This window comes from Equus quagga, chromosome 5, assembly GCF_021613505.1.
Source record: "Equus quagga isolate Etosha38 chromosome 5, UCLA_HA_Equagga_1.0, whole genome shotgun sequence".
Lineage (NCBI taxonomy): Eukaryota > Metazoa > Chordata > Mammalia > Perissodactyla > Equidae > Equus > Equus quagga.
Window position 1 is genome coordinate 116,959,877 of NC_060271.1, and position 25,784 is coordinate 116,985,660.

At 43.6% G+C, this 25,784-nt stretch overlaps 1 protein-coding gene across 4 annotated transcripts; it reads left to right on the forward strand.

The window, feature by feature from the left end:
• The first annotated feature begins 669 nt into the window (after positions 1-669).
• Positions 670-24,174, forward strand: GTF3C2 (general transcription factor IIIC subunit 2). Of its 4 annotated transcripts, XM_046661891.1 has the most exons (20): positions 673-1,202; positions 9,552-9,681; positions 10,341-10,612; positions 10,776-11,097; positions 11,694-11,979; positions 13,864-13,958; positions 14,374-14,451; positions 14,597-14,695; positions 16,007-16,234; positions 16,408-16,519; positions 16,736-16,844; positions 18,478-18,503; positions 18,686-18,815; positions 20,711-20,855; positions 20,963-21,124; positions 21,317-21,404; positions 21,677-21,805; positions 22,331-22,483; positions 22,635-22,742; positions 23,043-24,174. In XM_046661891.1, exons 3-20 carry the CDS (start codon positions 10,366-10,368, stop codon positions 23,259-23,261), a joined length of 2,736 nt encoding a protein of 911 aa, XP_046517847.1. In that variant the 5' UTR covers positions 673-1,202; positions 9,552-9,681; positions 10,341-10,365; the 3' UTR covers positions 23,262-24,174. The 4 variants fall into 4 exon arrangements, with proteins under 4 accessions (XP_046517850.1, XP_046517847.1, XP_046517846.1 ...); XM_046661890.1 differs by lacking the exon at positions 9,552-9,681; XM_046661892.1 differs by lacking the exons at positions 673-1,202; positions 9,552-9,681 and adding an exon at positions 1,446-1,571.
• The last annotated feature ends 1,610 nt before the right edge of the window (positions 24,175-25,784 follow it).

A 25,784-nucleotide genomic window follows, 5' to 3' on the forward strand; every position in this document is an offset into this window, starting at 1 on the left:
TCATTATAGAAGTAAATGTTTGCAGCTTAGAGCTGGCCATCAGACAAGCACTGAAGATATGTTGTATTAGGGGAACTGCAGCCTCAATTGCTCCGAATTTTCTGCTTTCGAAAAGAAGTTGGTCCTAAGCCACAATGCAGCCTTAGCTTGCCCTTAGACCACTAAGAGGGGTGGTGTGGGAGCTCCTTTACTCCCACTTTTAAGTCTTAGCTAGCTTCTCCCACGCTTTTCTTAAATGTTTTGTGTAACCAAGAGAATTTAATAGGTGAGACTATTTGGGAAGAGAAAGATTGGTTTACCCCACCCCTTCCTGTCTGTATTTATATATCTGAACTCTCCTGCTCAGTATGTGAAGACCTGTGAAATTTATACAAGAAAGGACAAAAGTTTGTTACATTCTTTCTTCACTCGCAGGCCATCTCCCAGGGAGGGAGTGGGGCAAGGCCTGTGTGACCAAGGCCGGGGTCCAAGGCCGAGGCTCACTCGAGTGCAGCGTCCCCACGCCAGGTTTTTCTGCTCCTGTACTTTCCCTTTCCTGCCCTTTTTCCAAGCCCCCTTTCACTGTGTTTCTGTCTCCGGTCCATCTTTGACTTCTCAAGTGGCCGGATCTGTGGGGCTGCCCCGCGGCGGAGACGGGAGTCATTCTCTGGCGGCCTGCGGTAAGGATTCCTTTGTCTCCCAGTCTCTGTCTTCGGCTCGAACCGCGCCGGGCCTGCGGGTACACTCTCACATCCAGCCTGGCCCTGCCCGCCAGAGACCCAGTAGTCTTAAAGGAAGCCAGCATTCTGCGCTCGGAAGCGACAGCCAGGCCTGGGCGCCCGCACACTCGAGGCTCCCGTAGAGGCCGCGTGGGAACCCGCGGGGGCGCGACGACCCTCACCGCGCAGGCGTCAATCTTCCCTTCTTGACACTGCAATTCCCATCAGGCCATGCAGCGTTCCCGGTGTCGATGAAGCCCCGGAGCTTCGCCCGCTCCAAAAGGGCTCGGGGACTCTCGCCGCACTGCATTATGGAATACATAGTCTAATAGAAAACGTCTTTGGGCACAAACTCTAGACCAAGCTCACGTGTTTACCTTATGCGCTGGGCGGGGGGTGGACGGGTGCGTCCATGAAGAGCAGCTACCAGATTTCGTCATAAAACCGCGACCAGACAGGCGGCGCCATCTTCGAACTTGGACTTCCGGAAGGACTTTGGTGAGGGTGAGTGTACCGCAGCGGGTTGTGCGGGGGCCCCACAATTACTCCTCCCGCTTCTTTTTCGGTAGCACTATGATATTTGGGACCAACTCCCAGCTCCGCTATTCTTTCTCTGCACAGCATCGCGACTTCCAGCCCCTGCGCTCCTACAGAAACCATCATGCTCCCCCACCTCCTTCCCCACGGTGGCAACCGTGCATCCCCCATCTCTACTAACCACGGGTCTTGCCTTCTTTCCCCACGCAGTGTACGTAACACAGTATCCTGTATCCCGGCCCCAGCGCTGCTTACATTGCGTCCCTCCGACTTTGCGAACCTACAGTAGTCCTCAGCTTTGGAAACTCAGGGCTCTTCCTCCGGCACAGGCTAGTGGTAAAAGCTGCCCCCACGCCAGGACTGAGGAAGGGCAGGCGATCACCCCTAGAGTGGTAGCGGGTCAATCTCCTCATTCTGCTGTGTCCCAGCCTTTTCCTCGATGAGGCTCTTCTAACCTCGAGGGTTGTGCCCCGCGCGCTGCAACCCCATTGGCGCAGCCAAGGGCCAGTTATGTTTCCCTGTTTAGTCCTTTTATCCCACGGCGGTCTGCTGGGGAAGACAGAGGTGTCGACTCCAACCTTACCTTTGGTAACTCACTTTGTTAGAGCGGTGTAGGGTATGGCCAAGACTTCGGCTTAGCGGCATATTGTTATATAAACTTGTCATTCCTGTGCCATCGTCGTTTTTTTGCTATCCCTTATCAACTGTACTATTATTTTCTTAATAGTTTTCTTTAAATTGATATTTATTTATTTTTTGAGAAAGAATAGCCCTGAGCTAACTGCTGCCAATCATCCTCTTTTTGCTGAGGAAGGTGGCCCTGAGCTGAAATCCGTGCCCATCTTCCTCTGCCTTATACGTGGGATGTCTACCACAGCATGGCTTGCCAAGTGGTGCCATGTTCGCACTGGGGATCCAGGCCGGCGAACCCCAGGCCACCGAAGCAGAACGTGGGCACTTAACCGCTGTGCCACCGGGCCAGCCCCCTGATTTATTTTTAAAGTTTCAATGCTTTAGTCTCGTTCTGAGCAACAGAGATAAAACCATGGGTTTTATGGGCCATTTATAGTTTTTTTATACAAGGTAAAATAAAAACACAATTAGATGAAATTGTTCATTTTTGTACTACTAAAATCATCTTGCATACCACCAGTTGTACCATAGGAACACTTTGGGAAACAGTGTATTAGACCAAACTATGTTTAAAGTAATTCCATACTTGAGGAACAGTGTTATCTAATTACTTTCCTTGGCTGGGGAGGTCAGGCTGGCAGCCTGGAGCAGCGTGGAACCAGACCAGTTGAGGTGCAAATGTAAAATTTTATAAACTCTAGTACAAACTTACTAAGCCTCCCTTCTTTTACTTGTGTCCAAAATCTGCATTGTGAAATCATAAACGGAAATTAGCCACCATACCCTGCTACTGTCTTCTAGAGAAGTGAATTATTAAAGAGATTTTTGTACCTTGACAAGTTAGTCATTCAATCAACAAAGGTTAATCATTGCACTTACCATCTACCAGGTTCTGGATACAAAAGTGAATCAGATAGACAAGATTCCTAGCTTATAAAACGTTCAGGGAAGATAGATATGAAATAAGGAAATCACTTATCGTAAGGAAAATTCCAGATGGACTAAAGAGCTACGTGTAATATCCAAAACTGGAAAAAATATTAGAAGAAAATAAAATTGGATATATTTATATTAGTGGGGTAGGAAGTGCCTTTTTAAGACATAAAACAGAAGCCATAAAGGAGAAGATTGAGAAATTTAACATAAAATTTAATTTCAGTTTAGCAAGAAACATTATAAAGTTTTTTTTTTTTTTTTTAAGATTTTATTATTTCCTTTTTCTCCCCAAAGCCCCCTGGTACATAGTTGTATATTCTTCGTTGTGGGTTCTTCTAGTTGTGGTATGTGGGACGCTGCCTCAGCGTGGTCTGATGAGCAGTGCCATGTCCGCGCCCAGGATTCGAACCAACGAAACACTGGGCCGCCTGCAGCGGAGTGCGCGAACTTAACCACTCGGCCACGGGGCCAGCCCCATAAATAAAGTTTTTTAAACAGTAGATACAGAGAGACAATATTTGCAGCATAAATAACAAACTTTACAGATCAGTAAGGAAAAGATTGATTTGTCTTACAGAAATTTGGGCAAATTATATCGATAGGCAATTCATAAAAGACATAGATGTCCAACAGATAAAAAGAAGTTGCTGACCTCAATTATGAGGACAATGCAAATAAATACAATAGGGAAGAATTCTTTCTCTCATCAGATTGGCAAAAGTTAAAGTTAGATAATCAATTCATACTGATATACAGTTAGTGAGAGTATAGATTGATTTTCATTTTGGTAGCTGTTTGGCATTATCTGTTAAGTTTTGAGATGTGTATACTCTTTAACCCAATACAGTGATTGCACTTCAGATGATTATTCCAGGAAAATAATTTCTCATTAAGGAAGAGATCGGTACTAAAATTTCATTGCAATATTGTTTGTAATATATTGTAATCCAGTTGTCCATTAAATGAGGAATATCCAAATAAACTGTAATTCTATAGGACACCAGATAGTATCTAAGAAGAATGAGATATATGTACATGCACTGATATGGAATATCTTTAGGATATATATGGAAATTCTTTTTAACTGATATCTGTTTGACTGGCTTCCTGTGTTAACTGACATCCCCCATTTTCTCTGTAAACGTACCGACTGATGCCCGTGGCACTGAATGCTCCAGGGCTGTAGGCTTTTCTCCTGTAGGCTTGGTCACTCTTCTCCCACTAGTTGAGTTGAATTCTTGCCAAGAGTCATTGTATTGGTTCCCAGTATTTTTTTATGTCAGTTGATTTGTTATTATATTTATATAATTGTGACATATATGTAAATTTTAAAGAAATTTGAGTGTGAAAGAGTTATTATGTTTTTTAAGACTAAGTTGAAATGTGGCAGGTACACAGGTGTTTTATAATTATTCTTTATATTCTACACATATTTACAAGTATTTTGTATCAACTAAAAATTTTATTAAAACAATTCTAAAAAAGAAAGAAAGCAAAAAGTCAAATGCTTTGGAAAGACAAAAGAGATGAGTTTGTGGACAAGCTGCCAGATAGGTGTGAGTGAGACAACTGTAAAAGACCGAGGAAAATTTGTGAAACTCTGGAAGGTTACTGCACTTGAATTGCTCCTCAAGAAAAGAGAATGTTTCACTAAAGCAGTGGTGAGTAGTGTCAGTGCTGCTGAGCAGTCAAGTTAAACGAGACTGAGAGAAGTGTCCCTTGGATTAATTGACACAGCAATTATTGATGACTTTAGTTTCAGTGATGGTTTGGGGGCAGTATCCTAGTTAGGATAAAGAAGGGTGATTGATTAACATCAAGGGCAGACAACTCTTTAAAAGTTTGACTGTGAGAGGGAGGAAGAATATGTGTTGAAGGATAGTTGTATATGTGTTAAGATGAGAATTATACATGTATTTCAATGCAGTTTGGAAGGAGCTAATAGAGAGGAAAAGGATAAACAACTCCAGTTTCCTTAGGAGGTGGGAGAATGGGGCTAGAACACAAGTGGAAGGTTTGGCCTTAGAAAGTGGATGAGGGGTTCAGATGCAGGGAGTGTTAGGCTACTTGACAAGAAATTGGAGTAATCCCATCTAATGGCTTTGGTTTTTGTTTTGGAAATCTGAGGCAACGTCATCTACTGAGAACCAGGGGATCAGATATTGGAGAGGAGAGGATGTGGGAGCTGAATAAAGAGAAAGTGTGATTGCTAGTGCTTGGCAGCTTAGATACATACGTGGAGAAGATGGATGGTTGGTTCATCTAGGGCTTAAATTTTGCCAGGCCTGTGGAACAAAAAGGAAGTTCATAATATCAACAAGAGTTTGATTAAAAGAAAGGAATCTAAACTAGATAGTTGTGGCCCACACAGGGAGAAATTGGAGAAATCAATGGCTAGTGGCTTGGTATGGTTGAAGAATAGACACAGTGATGTAGTTGATCAGTCTAGCTATAATGATGGGAGGTTGTGATCAGATAGTAGGATGTCTTAGTGATTTGGGAGGTTAAAAGGTTTTGTGTGATGACAAGGTCCAGGATGTGACAGTGGAGTGAGTAGCAGTGGTTTAGCTGAATGTTAGGAGCTTCCCAAGGAACAAGGTTTTTATAAGATGGAGAGGGCTATTAGTCTAAAAGTGGCATTGGAGAGGAATTGGGAAGATACTGATCCTGCTTTCTGCCCTGGGGTAAGTGGCATGTGAGGGCATGAGCAAGCTCCACTTGAGATTCTGGAAAGCTAGAAATTTCATTCCTGGATTTTTTTTCACCCAAGATTCTCAATATGATTTAGCTTTTGCCAATCAAATGTGTTCTTGAAGAACTCAAATTTGGACCTGAGTTTAGGGAGGAGAGAGGCAGACCAGGAGGCAGTGCATTTTGCTGATACAGGTTGTGGCAGTGATATGGTTCTGGATCTGGGACCCAGAGAAGTGTCTTCCCCATTTAGTCAGGTGACTTTCTGATTATTGCAGAGGCAGCTTGTTTACACAGCCAACAGCTATGGCAGGTGGCTTCCCACCTTTTTGGACCAGCAGCTGTAAAACAACTTCCCAATTTGACAAGCACTTGTTCCTTAAGTGTTTTTGGCCCCACCCCTCCCAATGATCCTCTATGTAGCTGGTTCTCAAACTTGAGTGTGCATCAGAATCACTTAAAGGGATTGTTATAACATAAAGTGCTGGCCCCGTCCCAGAATTTCTCATTCAGTAGGCCTGGAGTAGGAATGGAAATTTGCATTTTAACGAATGGATCCAGGATCACACTTTGAGAACCACTGATGTGAGCCATTTAATACCCTTTAATAAATCCCTTTTAGCTTCAACTGGCTAGCGAGGATTCTGTTCTATGTAACTGAACCTTGACAAATGTTTTATTCACATCTTCTCTGTCCTTACATATTTGATCGGTCAATAATTAAAAGAAGTAGTTCTTGTATTTCCTGAAGGTTTTCTTTTATGTATTTTGATGCTATGTTATTTGATGTCTAAATGTCCATGACATTTCTGTCTTTTATATGATTTGAACTTTTATCCATTGTAAAGTGCTCCTTTTTTGTCCCATTTAATATTTTTTCCCTGAATTCAGCTTTGCTATTACTATCAAAACTCCTCTCTTCTTTTGCTTACCTTTGTTCTGTATATTTTAATTCACCTTTTTACTTTCAGCTTGTAGAGTTCTTTTGTTTGAGACATCTCTTAAAAAGCATGTAGTTGTTTGGCTTTTTAAGTCAATCCAAATCTTTATTCTTTCAATGATTGAATTTATCTGATACATTTTTGTTGTTAAAATACATGTTTTATCTTGCTTCTGTGATCTTTGTTGGTTTTTTTTCTTTTGTGTGTGTTTCCTTTATTTTCAGTTTTTCATTGTGTGGTCTTTTAAAAAGTTCCTTCTGGTTCTTATGGCCTACTGTGTATTTTGGCAGCAGCATAGTATACTGTTTTTAGGTCTATTAAACATCTAAATGGTATTAATAAACCTATATTTTTTAATTTATCAACCTTAGAAGCAAAATTAGTATACTTCTTCTTTTGTCTTAGTCTACTACAATCAGAACATTGGTATTTTTACATTGTGCAGCCTTTAAAATTTTTAAGTTAGAGGGGCCGGCCCCTGTGGCCGAGTGGTTAACTTCGCGCACCCCGCTTGGGCGGCCCAGGGTTTCACTGGTTCAGATCCTGGCGCGGACGTGGCACCGCTCGTCAGGCCATGCTGAGGTGGCATCCCACATACCACAACTAGAAGAACCTACAACTAAAATATATACAACTATGTACTCGGGAGCTTTGGGGAGAAAAAGGAAAAATAAAATCTTTAAAAAAATTTTTAAGTTAGAGTCTGTTTTATAGCTGTAGTTACCGTGGTTATTTAAACTCGATTGATGTGTCACTGGATTAAATGCTTAGCTGCCGATCTTTTCATAACACAACTTCTCTTAGAAAGTTCTTTGTATTGATTTGTCTTTCATTGGCTAAATTAGAGCTTCAAGTGGATGTTTTTTAAGTAAGGGTGCTTAAGATTTATAATTCCTAGAAACTTGCATATTGAGAATGCCATCCTGTTGGCTTTACATGAATGACATCCCAGTTAAGTAAAGAATTCTCTTGATTCTCCTAGTGTTTCTTTATCTTCTGGCATCAAATGTTTCTGAGAATTCTGAGGCTGATCTGATTTTTTTTCCCCTTCATAGGAGAAATTTAGTATCTTCAGATATTTCTTGGTCTTGATGATTCTTTAGTTTCCCTTTTACACCATAAGCCCTTTTGATCTATAGACTGAGATCTTCCTTTGTTTCAGGAAAGTATTCTTTTATTTTTTACTTTATTTATTTATTATTTTTTTTAAAGATTTTTTTTTTTTTAACTGAGGACACTATTCCATCACCACTACTCAGCTTCTTTTTTTTTTGTTTTTGTTTTAAAGATGGGCACCTGGGCTAACAACTGTTGCCAATCTTTTGTTTGTTTGTTTGTTTTTCTGCTTTATCTCCCCAAACCCCCCTGGTACATAGTTGTATATCTTAGTTGCAGGTCCTTCTAGTTGTTGTGGGATGTGGACGCTGCCTCAGCATGGCCTGACAAGCGGTGCCGTGTCCGCACCCAGGATCCGAACCAGTAAAACCCTAGGCCGCCGAAGCAGAGCGCGCGAACTTAACCACTCGGCCACAGAGCCGGCTCTTAAAGATTTTATCTTTCCTTTTTCTACCCAAAGACCCCGGTACATAGTTGTGTATTTTTTTTAGTTGTGGGTCCTTCTAGTTGTGGCATGTGGGATGCCGCCTCAGCACAGCTTGATGAGCCGTGCCATGTCTGTGCCCAGGATCCAAACAGGCAAAACCCTGGGCCGCTGAAGCGGAGCACGCGAACTTAACCATTCGGCCACGGGACGGCCCCTATTTTTAATTTTTTTTATTTCAGGAAATTTCCTTCTGTTTTTGAACATTTTTTTTCTATTCCCATTTTTCTTCTCTTTTCTTTAGGAACATCAATTATTCATATGTTGGCTCCCCACTTTCTCTTTTCATCCATACTGTCTTCTCACCAATGACCTTTATTTCTTTGCAGTCATTGTGGTTTTTCTCAAACCTATCCTTCATATCACTGATTCTCTTTTCAGCAGTGTAGTTTCAACATTCTGTTTCTCCTCTGGTTTTCATTTTTATGATTTTTTTTTTTTTTTACCGAGGAAGATTAGCCCTGAGCTAACATCAGCCAATCCTCCTCTTTTTTTCTGAGGAAGAGTGGCACTGAGCTAACGTCCATGCCCATCTTCTTCTACTTTATATGTGGGATGCCTACCATAGCATGGCTTGCCATGTGGTGCCATGTCCACACACACCCAGGATCTGAACCGGGAACCCTGGGCTGCCAAACCGGAACGTGCACACTTAACCGCTGCACCACCGGGCCGGCCCCAATCTGGCTTCTGGTTTTTTTGTTTTTGTTTTTGTTTTTTTTGTGTGTGTGAGGAAGATTAGCCCTGAGCTAACTACTGCCAATCCTCCTCAGTGATTTAATTCTTTTACTCAGTTTCTTTCCTTCCGAATGCCAGCTCACTTTGTACCTTGCCATTGTTTTATTTCTTCTTTGATCTCTTGTTTCTTGGATTCCTTGGTTTTTTTGAAAGTATACAGCTCTTGTTGGATATTTTCTTCTGATTTCTGGAGTCTTTCTTTGAAAGGGTGCTTTTCGTCTTTTTTCGTTTGTGTCCTTTTTATTCTTTCTGTGATATCTTTATGTGGTCTCATTTGGATCCTTTTTGCTTATTACTAATTTTGAATGAAGTGGTTCTGTCAGGGGTTGCTGTTTACCAAAGAACTATGTAGGTGGATTCTTATTGACTCTGTTTACCTTGGTATTGTTACGTTGCATCTTTAGCACATGGTGTTATATTGTATCCTTAGCACCAGAGTTAGAGGGTTGGCTATTGTTGTAGTTTATAATCTGGTTAGACTTTAGCTTCTTCAAGAGAGACAGTTGGGAACTTTAATTTGTATGATATTTCTTATGATATTTGTATTAGCACACTTTTCCACTGAGACTGATGAATTCTTTATCCTTGAGACATATACAGACCTATGGAGGGTCCCTTCCTTGGATTTGAGCTATTTCTCCCCCTTGTCACACAGACAAGCAGCTTATTCTGGCCAAAAACTGGGCGCTTGTGGAGTTCTGTGTTGCTCAGGTTCTGTGTTTGATAATCAATGTTTTATTTATCTCTGTCGGTTTACTTTGGTCCATGGTTGTATAGCTGATTTCCTGGGTTTGAAGAAAATGAAGATTCATGACCAGTTTTTTAGTCCATTCTTCAATGTGGAAAAGGTCTTAATGTGGTAGGATGTTCCTTAATTGTCTCAGAGCCTACCATCTCTCCCATCCAGGTAAGAGAGTGATGGCAGGGCACTAGAGAACTCTTACTTATTCTTAAATAAATCTGTTGTTTGACTAATATTCACAAGGATGGAAGTTAGCTCGAGGCAATCTCCTTCAACTTGATCTAATTTTATAGTATCCGGCAGCTATTCTTTATAGTCTCTTTTAGGAAGTTGTGACTGTAGATTCGTAACAGTGGTTTCTCTCTCTCTTTTTTTATTTGAGGGGGAGAGGTGATTCATTTCATTGGGTTTCAGGGAGAGGAGTTAAATAATTGTTCATTCACTGCAATATCCTTACAAGAAACCTATGAGCTTTAAATTAAATAATGTAAATAAAGCACTTAGTACCGTGCTTGGCACATAGAAGCATTTAATAAATGGTAGCTTTATTATTATTTGTTTGTTTATTGTCAGCTCCATTAGCATGTAAGTTCCACAAGGACAGGGACCTTGTCTGTCTTGCTTATTGTCATATTACCAGTTCCTGAAATAGTATCTGACATATAGAAGATACTTAGTAATTATTGTTGAATGAATGAATCATCAGGGAGCTTGGGTTTCAGGTTGGGGTAGGGGTGTGAGGGGAGAAAAGATAAGAAAGTAGAAAAGTCTGAGCCAGTGCAAATTACTTTTACCTTCTATTCATTTTATGTCTCTATATGCAGGGGCAGCCAATTTAGGAGATTGCTGATGGATGCCTGCGGGGTCGGCTGTGCTGCCCTTGGGGAGGCCGGCCCCGTGGGGAACATGACTGTGGTAGACTCTCCCAGACAAGAGGTGCTAAACCAGTTTGACATCAAGGCCTCTTCAGAAACAACCAGTGCAGAGGCTTCCATAGAGATGTCGTTACCTACCCCTTTACCTGGATTTGAGGATTCTCTTAATGAGAAGAGGCTCCCTCCAAAACAGGAAAGCCTTTCCAGACTGGAACAGCAAGGTATGTACCTTGACCTTTCATCTTTTTATCTCCCCATGCTTACCTTAAAATGAAAGAGAGCAGGTTGAGCTCACAGGATCTTACAAACCTGGGTATGGTATAATCTATTCCAAAGAGGTTTGAGCTCTGGTCCCGTCTCACAGACCCATATTCTTCTCTACAGATCTTCCTTCAGAGATGTCAAAGGTCTCAAAGCCTAGGGCCTCAAAGCCTGGCCGGAAGAGAGGTGGTAGGACACGGAAAGGCCCAAAAAGGCCCCAACAACCTAATCCTCCATCAGCCCCTCTGGTTCCTGGTCTCTTAGATCAATCCAACCCTCTATCCACCCCCATGCCTAAGAAACGAGGTCGAAAGTCCAAGGCAGAGCTGCTACTGCTGAAGTTGTCAAAAGGCCTAGATCAGCCAGAATCTCCACCTCCAAAGAGGCCCCCTGAGGACTTTGAGACCCCTCCTGGGGAACGACCCCGCCGAAGGGCTGCCCAAGTGTAAGGATTGCGGGGCACAGCTTGGTGGAGGGAGGTTGGGGTGAAGGGATCAGGGTGGGGCACATATTGATGAGATGAGAAGACTATGTGAGGTGTCAGGTAAGCAGGGGTGGTGTCTGGGTTCTGGGGACTTGAGCAATCTAGCTCTTACCACAGCAACTTTAATCTGTTGCTAAATTTGTCTATCTAGGAGGTTTCTTTCCATGTCTTGTATCCTATCACATTTTTCACTTTCCTCCAGATCTTCATTGCAATTTTACTGCCCAGTAGATGTATCAGTATAAATGCGCCCTTCCCTTCTTTCTCTTTGTCTTCCTCAATGATCTTTGACTGTGGTAGAGTGAAAAGTGCTTTGGACTTGGAGTCGGAAGACCTGGGTTCAGATTCCACATATGTGATCTGAAACATCTTGGCCAAGTCACTTAACTTTCCTGGATTTCTGTTTCTTCATCTGTCAAAGGGGAAAGAGAAATTAATAGCTGCTTTACAGGGTCACTGGGAGGATCCAGTGAGATAAGAATCAGCCAAGTGTCTGGAAAAGTGGGCTCTCAGTTAAGTGTTTGTGAGTATGGCTCTGACTCCACCCTATCCCACAGGGCACTTCTATATCTCCAGGAACTGGCTGAAGAGCTCTCAACAGCCCTGCCTGCTCCAGTGTCCTGTCCTGAGAGCCCCAAGGTGAGCAGCCCTACCAAACCGAAGAAAAGCCGCCAGCAGGGAGCCTGTCAAGGTGGAGAAGAAGAGGATGATACTGCACAGGACGAAGACTTTGTTCTCCAGGTTGAGGCTGAAGATGGAGAAGAAAGTGAGGCCCCAAGTGAGAGCTCTTCCGAGCCCGAGCCTGCAGTGCCTCGAAGCATCCCACGAGGACCTACTTCAGGGGTAACCTGAATGGACAAGAAAGTGAATGGGGAAATAGTTGGTAGGATTATTAGGGGATCAGCAGGGTGTCCAGAAGGAAAGCTTTGGCCTAGTAACTATGTTGGCCAAAATAGGTAAAAGAAGAAAGGGACAACCTCAAAAACAATTGAGATTGTGGGGCTGAGGGTGTAAGTAAATAAGATTATTCATTCCTATATTGAGCATCTACTATGTGCTAGGAAACACAAATGTGAATAAGACAGAGTCCTGCCTCACAAGGTTCACAGTGTGATAAGTGCTATACCGGGAGTGAACAAAAGGCTTTACGTATACAGAGTAAGGGTGACTAACTGCTTAGGCTTCACAGAAAAATGATAGTTGAGCTAGGTCTTGAAAGGAATAGAAGTGTGCCAGAGAGGATGGTTTTCCCAGAAATTGATTATGCTGCAGCATATGGCCTGGAGTACAGAGATGGGGGAGATTAAACTAGAGAGGATGAAAAAACTAAGATTGGTAGGAGCCAATAAAGGTTGTGTGTGTTTAATTGTCGTAAAATAGACATTTACATAAAATTTACTGTTTTAAGATATACAACTCTGTGTCACACAGTGCGTTCACGGTGTTGTGCAACCATCACCACTATCCATTTCCAAAACTTTTTCATCATCCCAAACAGAAACTCTATACAACAAAGATTTTTAAGTAGAAAAATAACATCAGTTAGGAAAATAGGTCAATTTGCAGTTGACAATTAGAAGACTACTTTAATTACGCAGGTAGTGAGGGCCTGAATCAAGCAGTGAACAAAGAGAAGGTCGGGGGCAGATTGAAGAGATTACAAGGGAATTAACAGGAGTTGGGAGTTGAAGGAAGGGACCAAGTGGGAGTTTCCAGCTTAGATGGTGCTCCCATACACTGAACTTGGGAATACAGGAAGAATGGGGGACGCAGGAGGGGTGAAGGTGGGCGGGGGAGGTGATGAGTTCACTTTCTGACATGTTGAGGTACAGGTGCTGGTGGGCCATGGGCCATCCCTCTGGAGACATTTGATTGGCAGTCATGTACAAATATGAGACCAGTGCCTTATTTGTCTCAAGTGCACACTTAAGGGAACACCAAAACCTTCAGTAATCAAGATAAATATTTTGATGCAACATTTTAAAAATCAAAATTAATGCAACAAATCTATGATGAACAAAATATCAAAATTTTAAACAGATAGGAACTGTATTACTGATTTTTCCTTTTGCTTCAGGCTCTGATATGGCTCAGCACCATGCAGTAGGGATCTAGAATTTGTAGAAAAGTTGAAACTGGGTAAAGTTTACATTTACTAAGATGTAAACTTGAGCACAACCAGAAGGACCTACAACTAGAATATACATCTATGTACTGGGGGACTTTGGGGAGAAGAAGAAGAAGAAAGATGAAACTTGATAATCAGGCATAAAAATGGTAGTTAAAGCCATGGGACATGGGATGAGATTACCAGGAGTAGGTGTATAGAGTGTTGAGAATAAGACAGGACTCTGGGAAATACTATCATTGACCAAACCTATCAGGAGGGAGAGTTGCAAGGGAATATTAGAGAGGTAGGAAAGAGGAGAGACTACCAGGAGGGCAGGAGTTTCAAGAAGCAAATGGGAATCCTCTGAATCAATGCCATGGAGACACTGAGGAAGATGAACAGAAAATAGATAACAGGTTTTGTAGTTTTGATGGAGGAGTAGGAGCAGAAGGTAGAGAAGTCATTGTAGTGTTTGAAACATAAATCTTAAGGTGGTGATTGGGCAGAGGTTAGAGGGGAAGTAGTGCCAGGAAAAATAAAAGCTGGGAAAGCTGTCTCCTGGGGACTTTCTCTAGCCTATAAAATTCTCTCCCTTACCTCTTCAATTTGATCCTCAGAAGCAGAAGCCACACTGCCGGGGAGTGGCTCCTAATGGCTTACCAAATCACATCATGGCTCCTGTTTGGAAGTGCCTCCATCTCACCAAGGACCAGTGAGACTTGGGGACTGGGGGCTGGGGGGATGAAAGGGTGTGGTGGAATGCAAAGGACGATCTAGAAGTGGGGCTGTGGGAAAGATGGAAGGCTTTCACAGGGCAGAACACTGAAGACATTTATGACTAAAAGGCACTGATCCAAAGGCAAGAGCCCTAGGGTGTACTGTCCAATATGGTAGCCATTAGCTGCATGTGGCCTTTTAAATTAATTTAAAAATTAAATAAAATTAAAAGTCCGGTTTTTCAGTTGCACTAGCCACATTTCAAGTGCCCAGTAGCTACTTGGAGCTAGCAGCTAGTATATTGGACAGCACAGATAATAGACCACTTCCATCATCACAGAAAGTTCTGTTGGGCAGCACTGCTCTAGAATTTCTCTCCTCCTTCATTAATGCTTCTTCTGTTCCTCCAGCCGAGAACAGAAACATTCATACTGGGAGTTTGCAGAATGGATTCCTTTAGCCTGGAAGTGGCACTTGTTATCTGAACTGTAAGTTGAAGAGACATTTCTAGAGCCTAGGAGGGGTAACACCACAGGAGACAGAAGGGTGACAGAGGACTCTAGATTTATAATGGGAATCTTGGGATGGGTGATACTCTTCCAAATTCAGGCCGTTCCCTTTGTCTTCCCCTAGTGAGGCAGCTCCCTACCTGCCGCAGGAGGAGAAGTCTCCACTGTTTTCTGTACAACGTGAAGGACTTCCTGAAGATGGCACACTCTACCGAATAAACAGGTGAAGATTGCATCTCTTTTTCTGATTGGAGGAGACAGAAATAGGAAAAATGAATGTTGAAAGGGATGATAGATTGGCCCTGTTCTTCCCTGATCCTGGTCCAGTTGGTCCCAAGGGTAGGAGTCCTGGCTACATCTGGTCAACCCTATCTAGTCTGCAGTGCTCATCACTGACTGCGAGAAGCTAGGGAAATTGAGGGTCAAACCAGATTACAAGGTCACATCTACTCAGATAGACCTGGCCAGGCTGGTCCTAAAGAGAACACTAGTAAACCAGAATGCGCAGCACATCATCGTTGAAGGTGAACTAGAGCTAGACAGACTTGGGGAAGGAAAGGAGGAAAATACAAATGGTGGCTAGGACTATTCTCACCTCTAGACTGTTCTTGATATTCTGGCCCTTGCTTGATATTCCTGCCAGTTCATACTGGCTCGAGGTGGAGCTCCCATTCTGTCCTCATTACCTTTTTTTTTTCTTTTTTGAGGAAGATTAGCCCTGAGCTAACATTGGCTGCCCATCCTCCTCCTTTTGCAGAGGAAGACTGGCCCTGAGCTAACATCTGTGCCTATCTTCCTCTACTTTATACATGGGACTCCTGCCACAGCATGGCTTGCCAAGTGGTGCCATGTCCCCATCCGGGCTCTGAACTGTTGAAGCCCGTGCTGCCGAAGTGGAACGTGTGCACTTAACCGCTATGCCACTGGGCCAGCCCACCTTTTTTTTTTTTTTTTTTATTTTTTTAGAGCAATTTTAAGTTCACAGCAAAATTGAGAGGAAGGTATAGAGATTTCCCATGTATGCCTGTCCGCACACATACACAACCTACCCTGTGATCAACATCTCCTACCAGAGTGGTACATTTGTTACAGTTGATGACCTACAATGACCCATCATCACTGAAAGTCCGTAGGTTACCTTAGGGTTTACTCTTGGTCTTGTGCATTCTATGTGTTTGGACAAATGTATAATGACATGTACCCATCATTATGGTATCATACAGAGTATTTTCACTGCCCTAAAGATCTGCCTATTCATCCCTTCCCCCTACTCCAGTCCCTGGCTATCACTGATCTTTTTACTAGCTCCAAAGTTTGCCTTTTCCAGAATGTCATTTGGTTGGAATCATACAGTATGTAGCCTTTTCAGGTGGGCTTCTTTCACTTAGTAATATGTATTTAAGGTTCCTCCGTGTCTTTTCATGGCTTGATAGCTCATTTCTTTTTAGTGCCAAATAATATTCCATTGTCTGGATGTATCACAGTTTATTTATCCATTCACCTAATTAACTCTTCTTTATTCACTTTTCTCTAGATTTAGCTCTATCACAGCACACCCAGAGCGCTGGGATGTGTCCTTCTTCACGGGGGGACCACTCTGGGCTCTGGACTGGTGCCCTGTGCCAGAGGGGGCAGCAGCCTCTCAGTATGTGGCCCTTTTCTCCAGCCCTGACATGAATGAGACACACCCACTGAGCCAGCTTCATTCGGGTCCTGGGCTGCTCCAGCTCTGGGGCCTTGGGACCTTGCAGCAAGAAAGCTGGTGAGGTGGGGCTGGGACACTACCGTGGGAGGGTGGTTGAGGAGGAGAGAAGGATGGAGCTGGGCAGAGCAGGTGGGGAGAGCTTGGACTGGGTTGAGATGAGGGGATGCAGGCTCTGGCAGCCCTTGGCCCCTCCTTCTTAACCATTCTCCCCACATGCTTTCTCTCCTCAGTCCTGGCAACAGGGCCCACTTTGTCTATGGGATTGCGTGTGACCATGGCTGCATCTGGGACCTCAAATTCTGCCCCAGTGGAGCATGGGAGCTTCCAGGCACCCCTCGGAAGGTACCTCCCAGTTGATTGTGGAATGGCCCTAGAACTCAGAGCCAGGACAGAGAAGCCCTGGGCGTTCTCAGAGTTGGAGGAAGGGAGGTGGGAGACTGGTGGATGGAGTTTTTCCATCAACTATGTATCATATTTTCTGGGACCAGAACCTCAAAAGTTTTCTGAGAGGTGCCTGAAGGCAGCAAGCCTCAGCACACGTCTGGTCTCACCCTCTAGGCTCCTCTCCTGCCTCGGTTGGGTCTCTTGGCTCTTGCCTGCTCAGATGGGAAGGTGCTGCTGTTCAGTCTTCCCCATCCTGAGGCCCTGCTGGCTCAGCAGCCACTAGGTGAGTAGCACAGCAAGGGGAATGAGGCCACTGTAGCTGTGGCCAGAGCTTAGCAGGGCCTGTGCCTCTCCCCTGAAACCCATCTAGGCCTAATCTCTCTTACTCAGTCACACCACCCATTCTGACTTTACAGATTTTGTTCTTGACTTCTCTCTTTAGCAGCCTGCAAGTGCTACTGTCTTTCACAGTCTTTTTTTTTTTTAATTTTTAATTTAATTTTATTGTTACTTTTTTTTATTTTGAGGAAGATTAGCCCTGGGCTAACATCTGTCAATCCTCTTCTTTTTGCTGAGGAAGACTGGCCCTGAACTAATATCCGTGCCCATCTTCTTCTACTTTATATGTGGGACGCCTGCCACAGCATGGCTTACCAAGCGGTGCCATGTCCACACCCGGGATCCAAACTGGCGAACCCCAGGCCGCCAAAGCAGATCATGTGAACCTAACTGCTGTGCCACTGAGCTGGTTCCACTTTTTTTTGAGGAAGATTAGCCCTGAGCTAACATCGGCTGCCAATCCTCCTGTTTTTGCTTAGGAAGACTGGCCCTGAGCTAACATCCATGCTCATCTTCCTCTACTTTATATGTGGGACACCTACCACAGCATGGCTTGCCAAGTGGTGCCATGTCCACACCCAGGATCCGAATCGGCGAACCCCAGGCTGCCGAAGCGGAACGTGCAAACTTAACTGCTGCGCCACTGGGCCGGCCCCTCTTTCACAGTCTTATAACTGCACTCTTTCAACACATTACCTTTCATCTCCCCCTCTTCTTTGTTCTCTTTCTGTGCTCTCAGGACTTCTCCCTCCTGCTGCCACAGTTAATTGGCTGTGTAAAGAGCTGTTAAAGGCTGAGGCTGGTAGATGGGACTCGTCTCCCCTGCCATAGTCTTCGTGTCCCCCCTTGTCCTTTCCTGCCCTCACCACCACACGTACACATGAATACACTCTTTGTTGTAAAGAGAGGGAGAGAATATAGAGCTGAAGATAAGCAACAAGAAGAAGGGGTCAGGGAAAGGCAGCTCCTATTTGGTGAATTTGTTTTTCAATAGTTCTGAGTAAAGAAGAGGGCACCCAGGTTTGAACCCTGAGAAATCCTATGTTTGGTGGTCTGGTGGAGGAGTGGATTGAGGAGGGCGTGAGAGGTGAGGAAGTGAAGACAGAATGTATAAATTCTTTCAAGTAGTTTGGCTGTGAAGGAAAACAAATAAATGAAGGTGGTGGCTGGAGGTGAATAAGGGGTAAAGGAAGCGTTTTGTTGGTTTGTTTGACTTAGATAGGAGACAGTAGTGCACGTTTTTGTGTGAATGTGAACATAACCCAGTAGGGAGAGAGAAAGTGGATAATGCAGGAGAAAGGAAGGCTATCAAATGAGCAGAGTTCTAGAAAAGGTGAGAGAGGACTAGAAGAGGGCAGAGTGGAGGAACTAGCCATTCTGCTAGGAGGAAGGGTGCTATCAGGTGTGACAGGGAAAGAAGAAGATGAGCAGATACAGATGGGTTCATGTTCTGATGGTGGAAAGATAAGAGCACAAGGGAAGGTCATGATTGAAAGTGCTGATCTAAGAGCAAGGCCTGATTAGGACCTCAGTGCTCTGGATCCAAAGCGTCGGTGACTGCTCTTCTTCCCTCACAGATGCAGTGAAGCCCGCCATCTATAAGGTGAGTGAGGAACTCGCTCCGTTAGCCGAGGCTCCGTCTTCCAGAGCCTCCCCTTACTGATTTCACAGTGAGTCTCCTACCTCTGAAAAATCTCCCCAGTCTCTGGATTGAACACTGATTTGTGCCTTTGTTCCAAACAGTGGGTATCCCTAACCCTAGTCCTGTCTCTTCTGTCCTTGCAGGCACAATGTGTGGCAACCCTTCAGGTGGGGTCTGTGCAAGCTTCGGACCCCTCCGAGTGTGGTCAGTGCCTTAGCCTGGCCTGGATGCCCACCCGGCCCCACCACCACCTGGCTGCTGGATACTATAATGGTAAAAAACAAAACAAAACGTAAGGAGCTATTGCTCTTTAAACTTTTATATATGCTTGGTTTTTGGTGGTTATTTTCTTTTGGTTCAGTTTTGGGCATTATATAGTTAATAAATATTCAAGCAATATAAAAAAATACAAAGAAGAAAAAAGTCACTAGAATTTTTCTACTCAGAAAAAATAATTGAGTTGATGAACATCATTTCATGGAGTTCTGTATGCATATATAAAGATAAAAAGATTCAATGGAGAGAAAGAATTTTATAAAAAGGAGATTTTAGGCTATAAGTTATTTTAAATTGAAAAGTATTAAATTTAATTATACTTTAATTTTAAAGAAGAAGACAAGTGAAACTGAAAGATTAGCTAAGCTCCCAGTAAATGTTCCTTTACCACAGAGACATTGGTTCCTTAAAGACACTTTTAAGATTAAAAAGGAAAAAAAAAGATTATAAATAACGTTAAGTAGCTTGAGTTATTAGGTTGTTGTTGTTAAGTGACAATTTCATTTTTAGACATTGTCGGTAGACTTTCTGCAAGGGAGGTAAGGAGAGTAGCGCTCTTAACACTTCTTCCTATCATCCCTCTCTCCGTCTTCTAATTGTGTTTCTTTTGGTGGTATTATTCTTACATTGTCAAAGTGCGTGATACTCGATGCTGTTTTGTCTTAATTGCCAGCGTTATTTAATCTTAATTCTATATTAAAATGATTTCGTGTCTCCACCAGTCCTTTCATCTCAGTCTCCTCCTCCATTGCTGAATTATTTATATTGCTTAGCTATAATTCATTGTCAGTAAATTTTTTTAAGAAAGGTTCATACATTTCCTGAGTTTATGTATAAAAGAGGTTTTAGCTACAAATATTTTCCGCAGTTATTATTTATGAAATTCTTACTGTTCTTTAATTCATGTTGTTGTTATTTATTTATTTTTTTTACCAAAGTTATCCTTTTGATTACCTCCTCCTCTGCCAGCCTGGTCAGAGGTCAGCTTGTTTTGGGTCAGCCGAGTTCATTTCTGTTTGTCCATTTGCTTTCTGTTCCTCTACATTTTGTTGCTTTTGCTCCTTGCCTGTTCTCTTTGTCTTAGAACAGAGTTGGCAAACATTTCCGTAAAGGTCCAGATAGTGAATATTTTATGCTTTGTGGGTTGTTGGGCCATTGTTGGAACTACTCAACTCTTCCATTGTTAAGTGAAAGCAGCCATAGACATTAGGTAAACGAAGGGTGTGGCTGTGTTCCAATCAGACTTGATTTACCAAAACAGGTGACAGGCTGTATTTGGCCCATGAGCTGTAGTTTGTCAATCGTTGTCCTAGAAGGTTTATGCTTTTTAAAAATCTCTTTACTTCTATTTAGTAGAGAGGAAAGGCTACTGGGTGCATTCAGCCTATCTTTCAACTACAGGTCCCAGACTAAGCTATTACTTTTTTTTTTTTTTTGAGGAAGATTAGCCCAGAACTAACATCTGCCGCCAATCCTCCTCTTTTTTGCCAAGGGAGACTGGCCCGGAGCTAACATCCGTGCCCATCTTCCTCTACTTTGTATGTGGAATGCCTGCCACAGCATGGCTTGACAAGCAGTACATGGGCCTGCACCTGGAATCCGAACCAGCGAACCCCGGGCCGCCAAAGCACAACGTTTGAACTTAAGTGCTGCACCACTTGGCCAGTCCCCTAAGCTATTACTTTTTGTTGATGAGAATTGGAGCTAAAATATCAGGTTGAGTCTTTAAACCCTGGAGGGAATGTTAGGTAGCTAATGATGATTCCTATATCCTTTCATAAGGGATCCTATCTGAGGGTAGAAGACAAAGGTCCTAGGAGCCCAGAGAAAGAAATTAGAGCAAGGAAGAGAGAACCTGCCTTTAATACCTACACATTCTGCCCCTACCTCAGGCATGGTGGTTTTCTGGAACCTTCCCACTAACTCACCCCTGCAGCGGATACGGCTCTCTGATGGTTCCTTGAAGCTCTACCCCTTCCAGTGTTTCCTAGCCCATGACCAGGCTGTGCGTACCCTTCAATGGTGCAAAGCTAACAGGTATAGAATAAGAGACTTGGGGATGTGGGAGGTAAAGACTGGGACAGGCTGACTCTTCCAGATTGGTTCAGCTTTGATCTTCTCTCTCTTCTCCCACCTTTCCATAGTCATTTCCTAGTCTCTGCGGGGAGTGACCGGAAAATCAAATTCTGGGACCTTCGACGACCTTATGAACCAATAAACTCTATCAAGCGCTTCTTGAGTACAGAGCTGGCCTGGCTTCTCCCCTATAATGGTGTCACTGTGGCTCAGGACAACTGCTATGCCTCGTACGGCAGGATGGAAATAAGAGGAGCTCTGGGAACAGGCCCTAAGGGTTGGGGTGCAAAGTGTGCTGGATTGTTATGGGGAGAGAAGGGTTGAAAGTTGTTTCACTGAGATAGTTTGAATTTTGCAATCGGGGAGAAGAAATGAATCTAATCTTAGAAAAAGGAAGGTTTTATTTTCTCTTTCGCCTACAGTTTTGGACTCTGTGGAATTCATTATATTGATGCTGGTTACCTTGGTTTCAAGGCCTACTTCACTGCTCCTCGAAAAGGCACCGTCTGGGTAAGCCCTTCTCTTCAAAATCTTCATTACACAGGAAAACAATTCCTTTGCTCACCTAGTGGTGGTCAGGAAGAGGCAGTAGTTTTGGATAGAAGGAGAAGATAGGTGTGTGGTAACCATCATCAGGGACATGGGTTCTGGTAAACTCATTTTTGTTTATGTGTGTGTCTTTCCCCACTCAGACCGTGCAGTTGTTACCAGTTCACAGAACTGAATGACTATAAGTGAGTGAGTGAATGAATGAATGAAAGAAATCTGTCTCTTCCTATTAGAGTCTTTCAGGATCCGACTGGCTTGGGACAATAGCCGCAGGAGATATATCCGGAGAGCTCATTGCAGCTATATTGCCTGATATGGCACTGAACCCAATAAATGTCAAGCGACCTGTAGAGCGAAGATTCGTATGTATATGAATATTTACTAGCAGCACCATCTGTTGGGTCCTAATCCCCATGGCCTCCCGAATTAGTATTACAGATCAGTAGTAGAGTACAAACTACTAGTATTAGGTCTCCCAGCCCTGCTATTGTCCCTGAAAGTCTTAGTATAGAATTGTACATAATCTTCCCTACCCTAGTGCTTCTGAACATATGTTTAAACATAGTACTTTCTTCCATCTTTAAGTCTCCTGCCCAAAACCAATTTTATCTCTCTCTCTCTTTTTTTTTTGGTGAGGAAGATTGGCCCTGAGCTAACATCTGTTGCCAATCTTCCTCTGTTTTGTATGTAGGAGGCCACCACAGCATGGCTTGATGAGCTGTGTGTAGGTCCACACCCGGGGTCCGAACCACTGTGAACCACAGGCCGCCAAAGGAGAGTGCACAAACTTAACCACTACACCACCCAGCCAACCCCTCAATTTTGTCTCTTATACTTTTATTCTATCTTCAGTATTATAGAACCTAATCTCATGGTCTTCTTTCTAGCCTATATATAAAGCAGATCTGATGCCATATCAGGACAGTCCTGAAGGTCAAGACCACTCTTGTGCTTCATCTGGGACCCCTAACCCTCCCAAGGCTCGAACTTATGCTGAAACTGTCAACCATCACTACTTGCTCTTTCAAGACACAGATTTGGTAAATTGAGGCCAGGAGAATGGGTGTGGCATTAGAAAAAGTAGAAGACTTTAGTCCTTTTATACTAGGGAATCCTAAGGAGTTCCAGCACAAAGCTGCCAGACTAAGAAGCTGCTCACTTTCTCTCTCCTATTACACCCTCCCTCCCCAGAGTTCATTCCATGGTCTGCTCCATAGAGAACCAATGCTGCGCATGCAGGAGGGAGAGGGGCATTCAAAGCTCTACCTGGACAGGCTGCAGCTAGAGGCTATTCACAAGGTGAGAACCTTGTCTCTTCTCTACCCTTCATTCTCGTTTTCTCCCAACTCTGGGCCTGTGATCAGTGAAATGGGAGATGAAAAGGTCACAGAGACAGCTGAGAAGGGAAAACAACTCTAGCAACCTCACCCTCCAGAGCATGATAGACATACTTCATTCATTGTCTACTCATTCCTACCTTTCTTATTCCATTGTGGTCCTGTCTTTTCAGATCGTGGTTCATTTTTTTGTTCTTACAGCTAGGACTCACCCTAAAGTACCAACTGTGAGCACCTCTTTTGTTTTCTGTTCTCTTCACAGGTACGTTTCAGCCCAAACCTGGACTCCTATGGATGGCTGGTATCTGGGGGGCAGTCAGGGCTGGTTCGGATCCATTTTGTCCGTGGACTCACCTCCCCACTGGGCCACCGTATGCAGCTTGAAAGCCGAGCCCACTTCAGTGCTATGTTCCAACCATCCTCCCCTACTAAAGGGCCTGACTTCCCTCTAACCAGCCACCGCCTTCTGCCCAGTCCCTAGTCATGGTCCGCACAGGACCCTTGGAATGAAGTCTGCCGAGAACAAATGGCCCCCATGCACAGAGCCATAGGAACTGGGGCCTTCCTGGACAGTGATGCTGCCAGGCCTGGACTTTTAGACCTGCCTCCCGAGGACTCCTTAGAGCCCTCTTCTTCCACAGACTTCTGTCATCACAGCCCCCTGCGGGCAGGGGGGTTCTCCCTCCACAAACTCTCAAGGCTCCTCAGCCTAAAACTATGGCTCATGAGAAACACTCAGGCCTGACCTAGGCTTGGGAGTCAAATTGCTCATATTGAGCATATTGTGAAGTGGGTAAAGCTAAGTAAAGGTACTGGGTGTTTTTGAGACCACATGTGAGTGGGTGTTTGGAGAACTGGAAAGGGTATCTGCATGAAGGCGCCTGTTTGTCTGTATTCCAGGATCCAATGTTACTGCCTTCCATAATTTCCTGTTTAGAGTAACCAACACACAGGCCCATGAGGGGGTGATGGTAATTTATTGAACTGAAGCTGCTTGTAGTACTTCTTTAGCTGAGGAACACCAGAAACACCCTACCAATAGAACAATGGCTCAGATCTTACTTGCTCCTGCTTATGAAATATTCCTGATGACTGGTCGTCTGACCCTATGTGAACAAGTCCAGACAGTCATGTTTTAAAAAAAAAATCTTCCTTTATATCAAGTCAGAGAGTATATCTCTATAAATTTTACCATGGGTGTTAGGAAATCTAGTCATTCTTCCCTGTGACTGCCCTTTTAAGTATTTAACAATAGCTATCATGTGTTTCCCAAGTCTTTTCTTCTCTAGATTAAATATCTTTAGTTACTTTAACCATTCTTTTACACGTCATGATTTTTGATCTTTCATGATATTGTCACATTGTTGGCTTATTAAACATGCTTAGCTACTTTATTTCAGCTTTCTCTATAGGAGGTGTTTAGAACCCAAGTACAGTAATGTATTGTTATATCTCATCTTGTTAGAGTCCTCTTGTGGGATGCTGCAGACTCATAGTGATTGCAGTACTGCCTCCTATGCAAAGACAGACCCCAGCAATGAGAAATAGGCAAACCATAGTCTTGGAATATATAGGAGTACTATTTGAGGCTTGAGGGGAAGTAGTCAGATGACCTCAGGAAACAGAGAAAAATATGCAGCCAGCTCCCGTTGAAGGCCGTGGAGATTAGTTTAGTGCCCTCCTGGAATTAGACCCTGTGGCACTTTAGACTGATTGGCCCAATATCTGGGAGCAGATTTCTGCTTCTTCAGTGTAGAGAATTTATCATACGTCAGAAAATCTTCTCTAAGAAGAAAGGAATCAAGTGGTTCAGTTCCCTTCCTGTACAGAAGAGGAAACAGACCTGGAGGAAACACAGACCATTAGCAGCAGAGGGACCTCAACTCATGCCACTGCAAAGGACCATCCTATTGTGATCCAGCTCATATTAAGCTCACCGATAAGGAAGTGCCTTCCTTTGCAGAGAAGCTTTGCTTATTCTACCCAGCAGCCCCTTGACACTACACCATGAAATCCCACTCTCAGTGGTAGGAAAGATGGAACCTGGAGACCCACGCTATTGAGGCCATAGGTTGATGCTGCTAGCCCTGCTCCTGCTTCTGAGTCTCTGCCCTCATCCCCACCTCCAAAAGAAAATCAGGAAGATGCTTTCAGCTCTTGCTCTCTTTTACTACTGTAAACCTTTTTCTCCCCAGGCCACTCCCCTTCCAACCCTCCCTCCTAGCATATCCACTTTATGCTACCCATGAGTTCCTGCACTTTTCTACCTTTGTGCCTTTGCTCACATTTTTCCCTCCTTCAAGAGTGTCCTTTCTCCGCCGTCTCCACCAAAGACCTATTCATCCTTTAAGGTCCCAGCTCAAATCCCACCTTCACCAAGGAGCTTCCCAGATTTCTCCAGTGAAAATTACTCTCCCTCCCATGTATTCACAAGAGGGAAGGAAGGAAAAGAGGATAATCAAGTGTCTATTAAGCACTTGATCTATTTCAGGTACTTTGCTTATGTTACTTAATCATATGAGGTAGGTATTGTCCCCTTTTACTTGATGAAGAAAGATTCTGAGGATAAGCAGTCTGAATAAGGCCACATGAGTAGTAAGTAATGGTGCCGAGATTTGAACCTAGACAATCTTGACTTCAGAATACAACTTTCCAACCTACCAAGTTCGGTCTCCTGTTACGTTTACTAGTGTAAATTCACTCCTCTAGCACAGTGTTTTGCACATAGCAGCCTGTAGTTAAACGTGACATATTTTCTTGCTTCCTTGCTGTGTCTTCAGTATCTGTGACAGGATTCTCACTGCCTTAATCATATAGGAATTGAGTAAGTTGAGGCTGGACCTAGCCAGGTAGAGAGCCTGAAAGAGTCAGATATGGCTGCCCCCTGAAGTGTGCGCTCCCTGGAAGTAGTTGAGCGAAGACTGCTAGTCTGACAGGGATCTTGGAGTTTCTATCATCCTAGAAAGGATGTTGTACTATATTCACAAAATTTTAGGCTATTAGA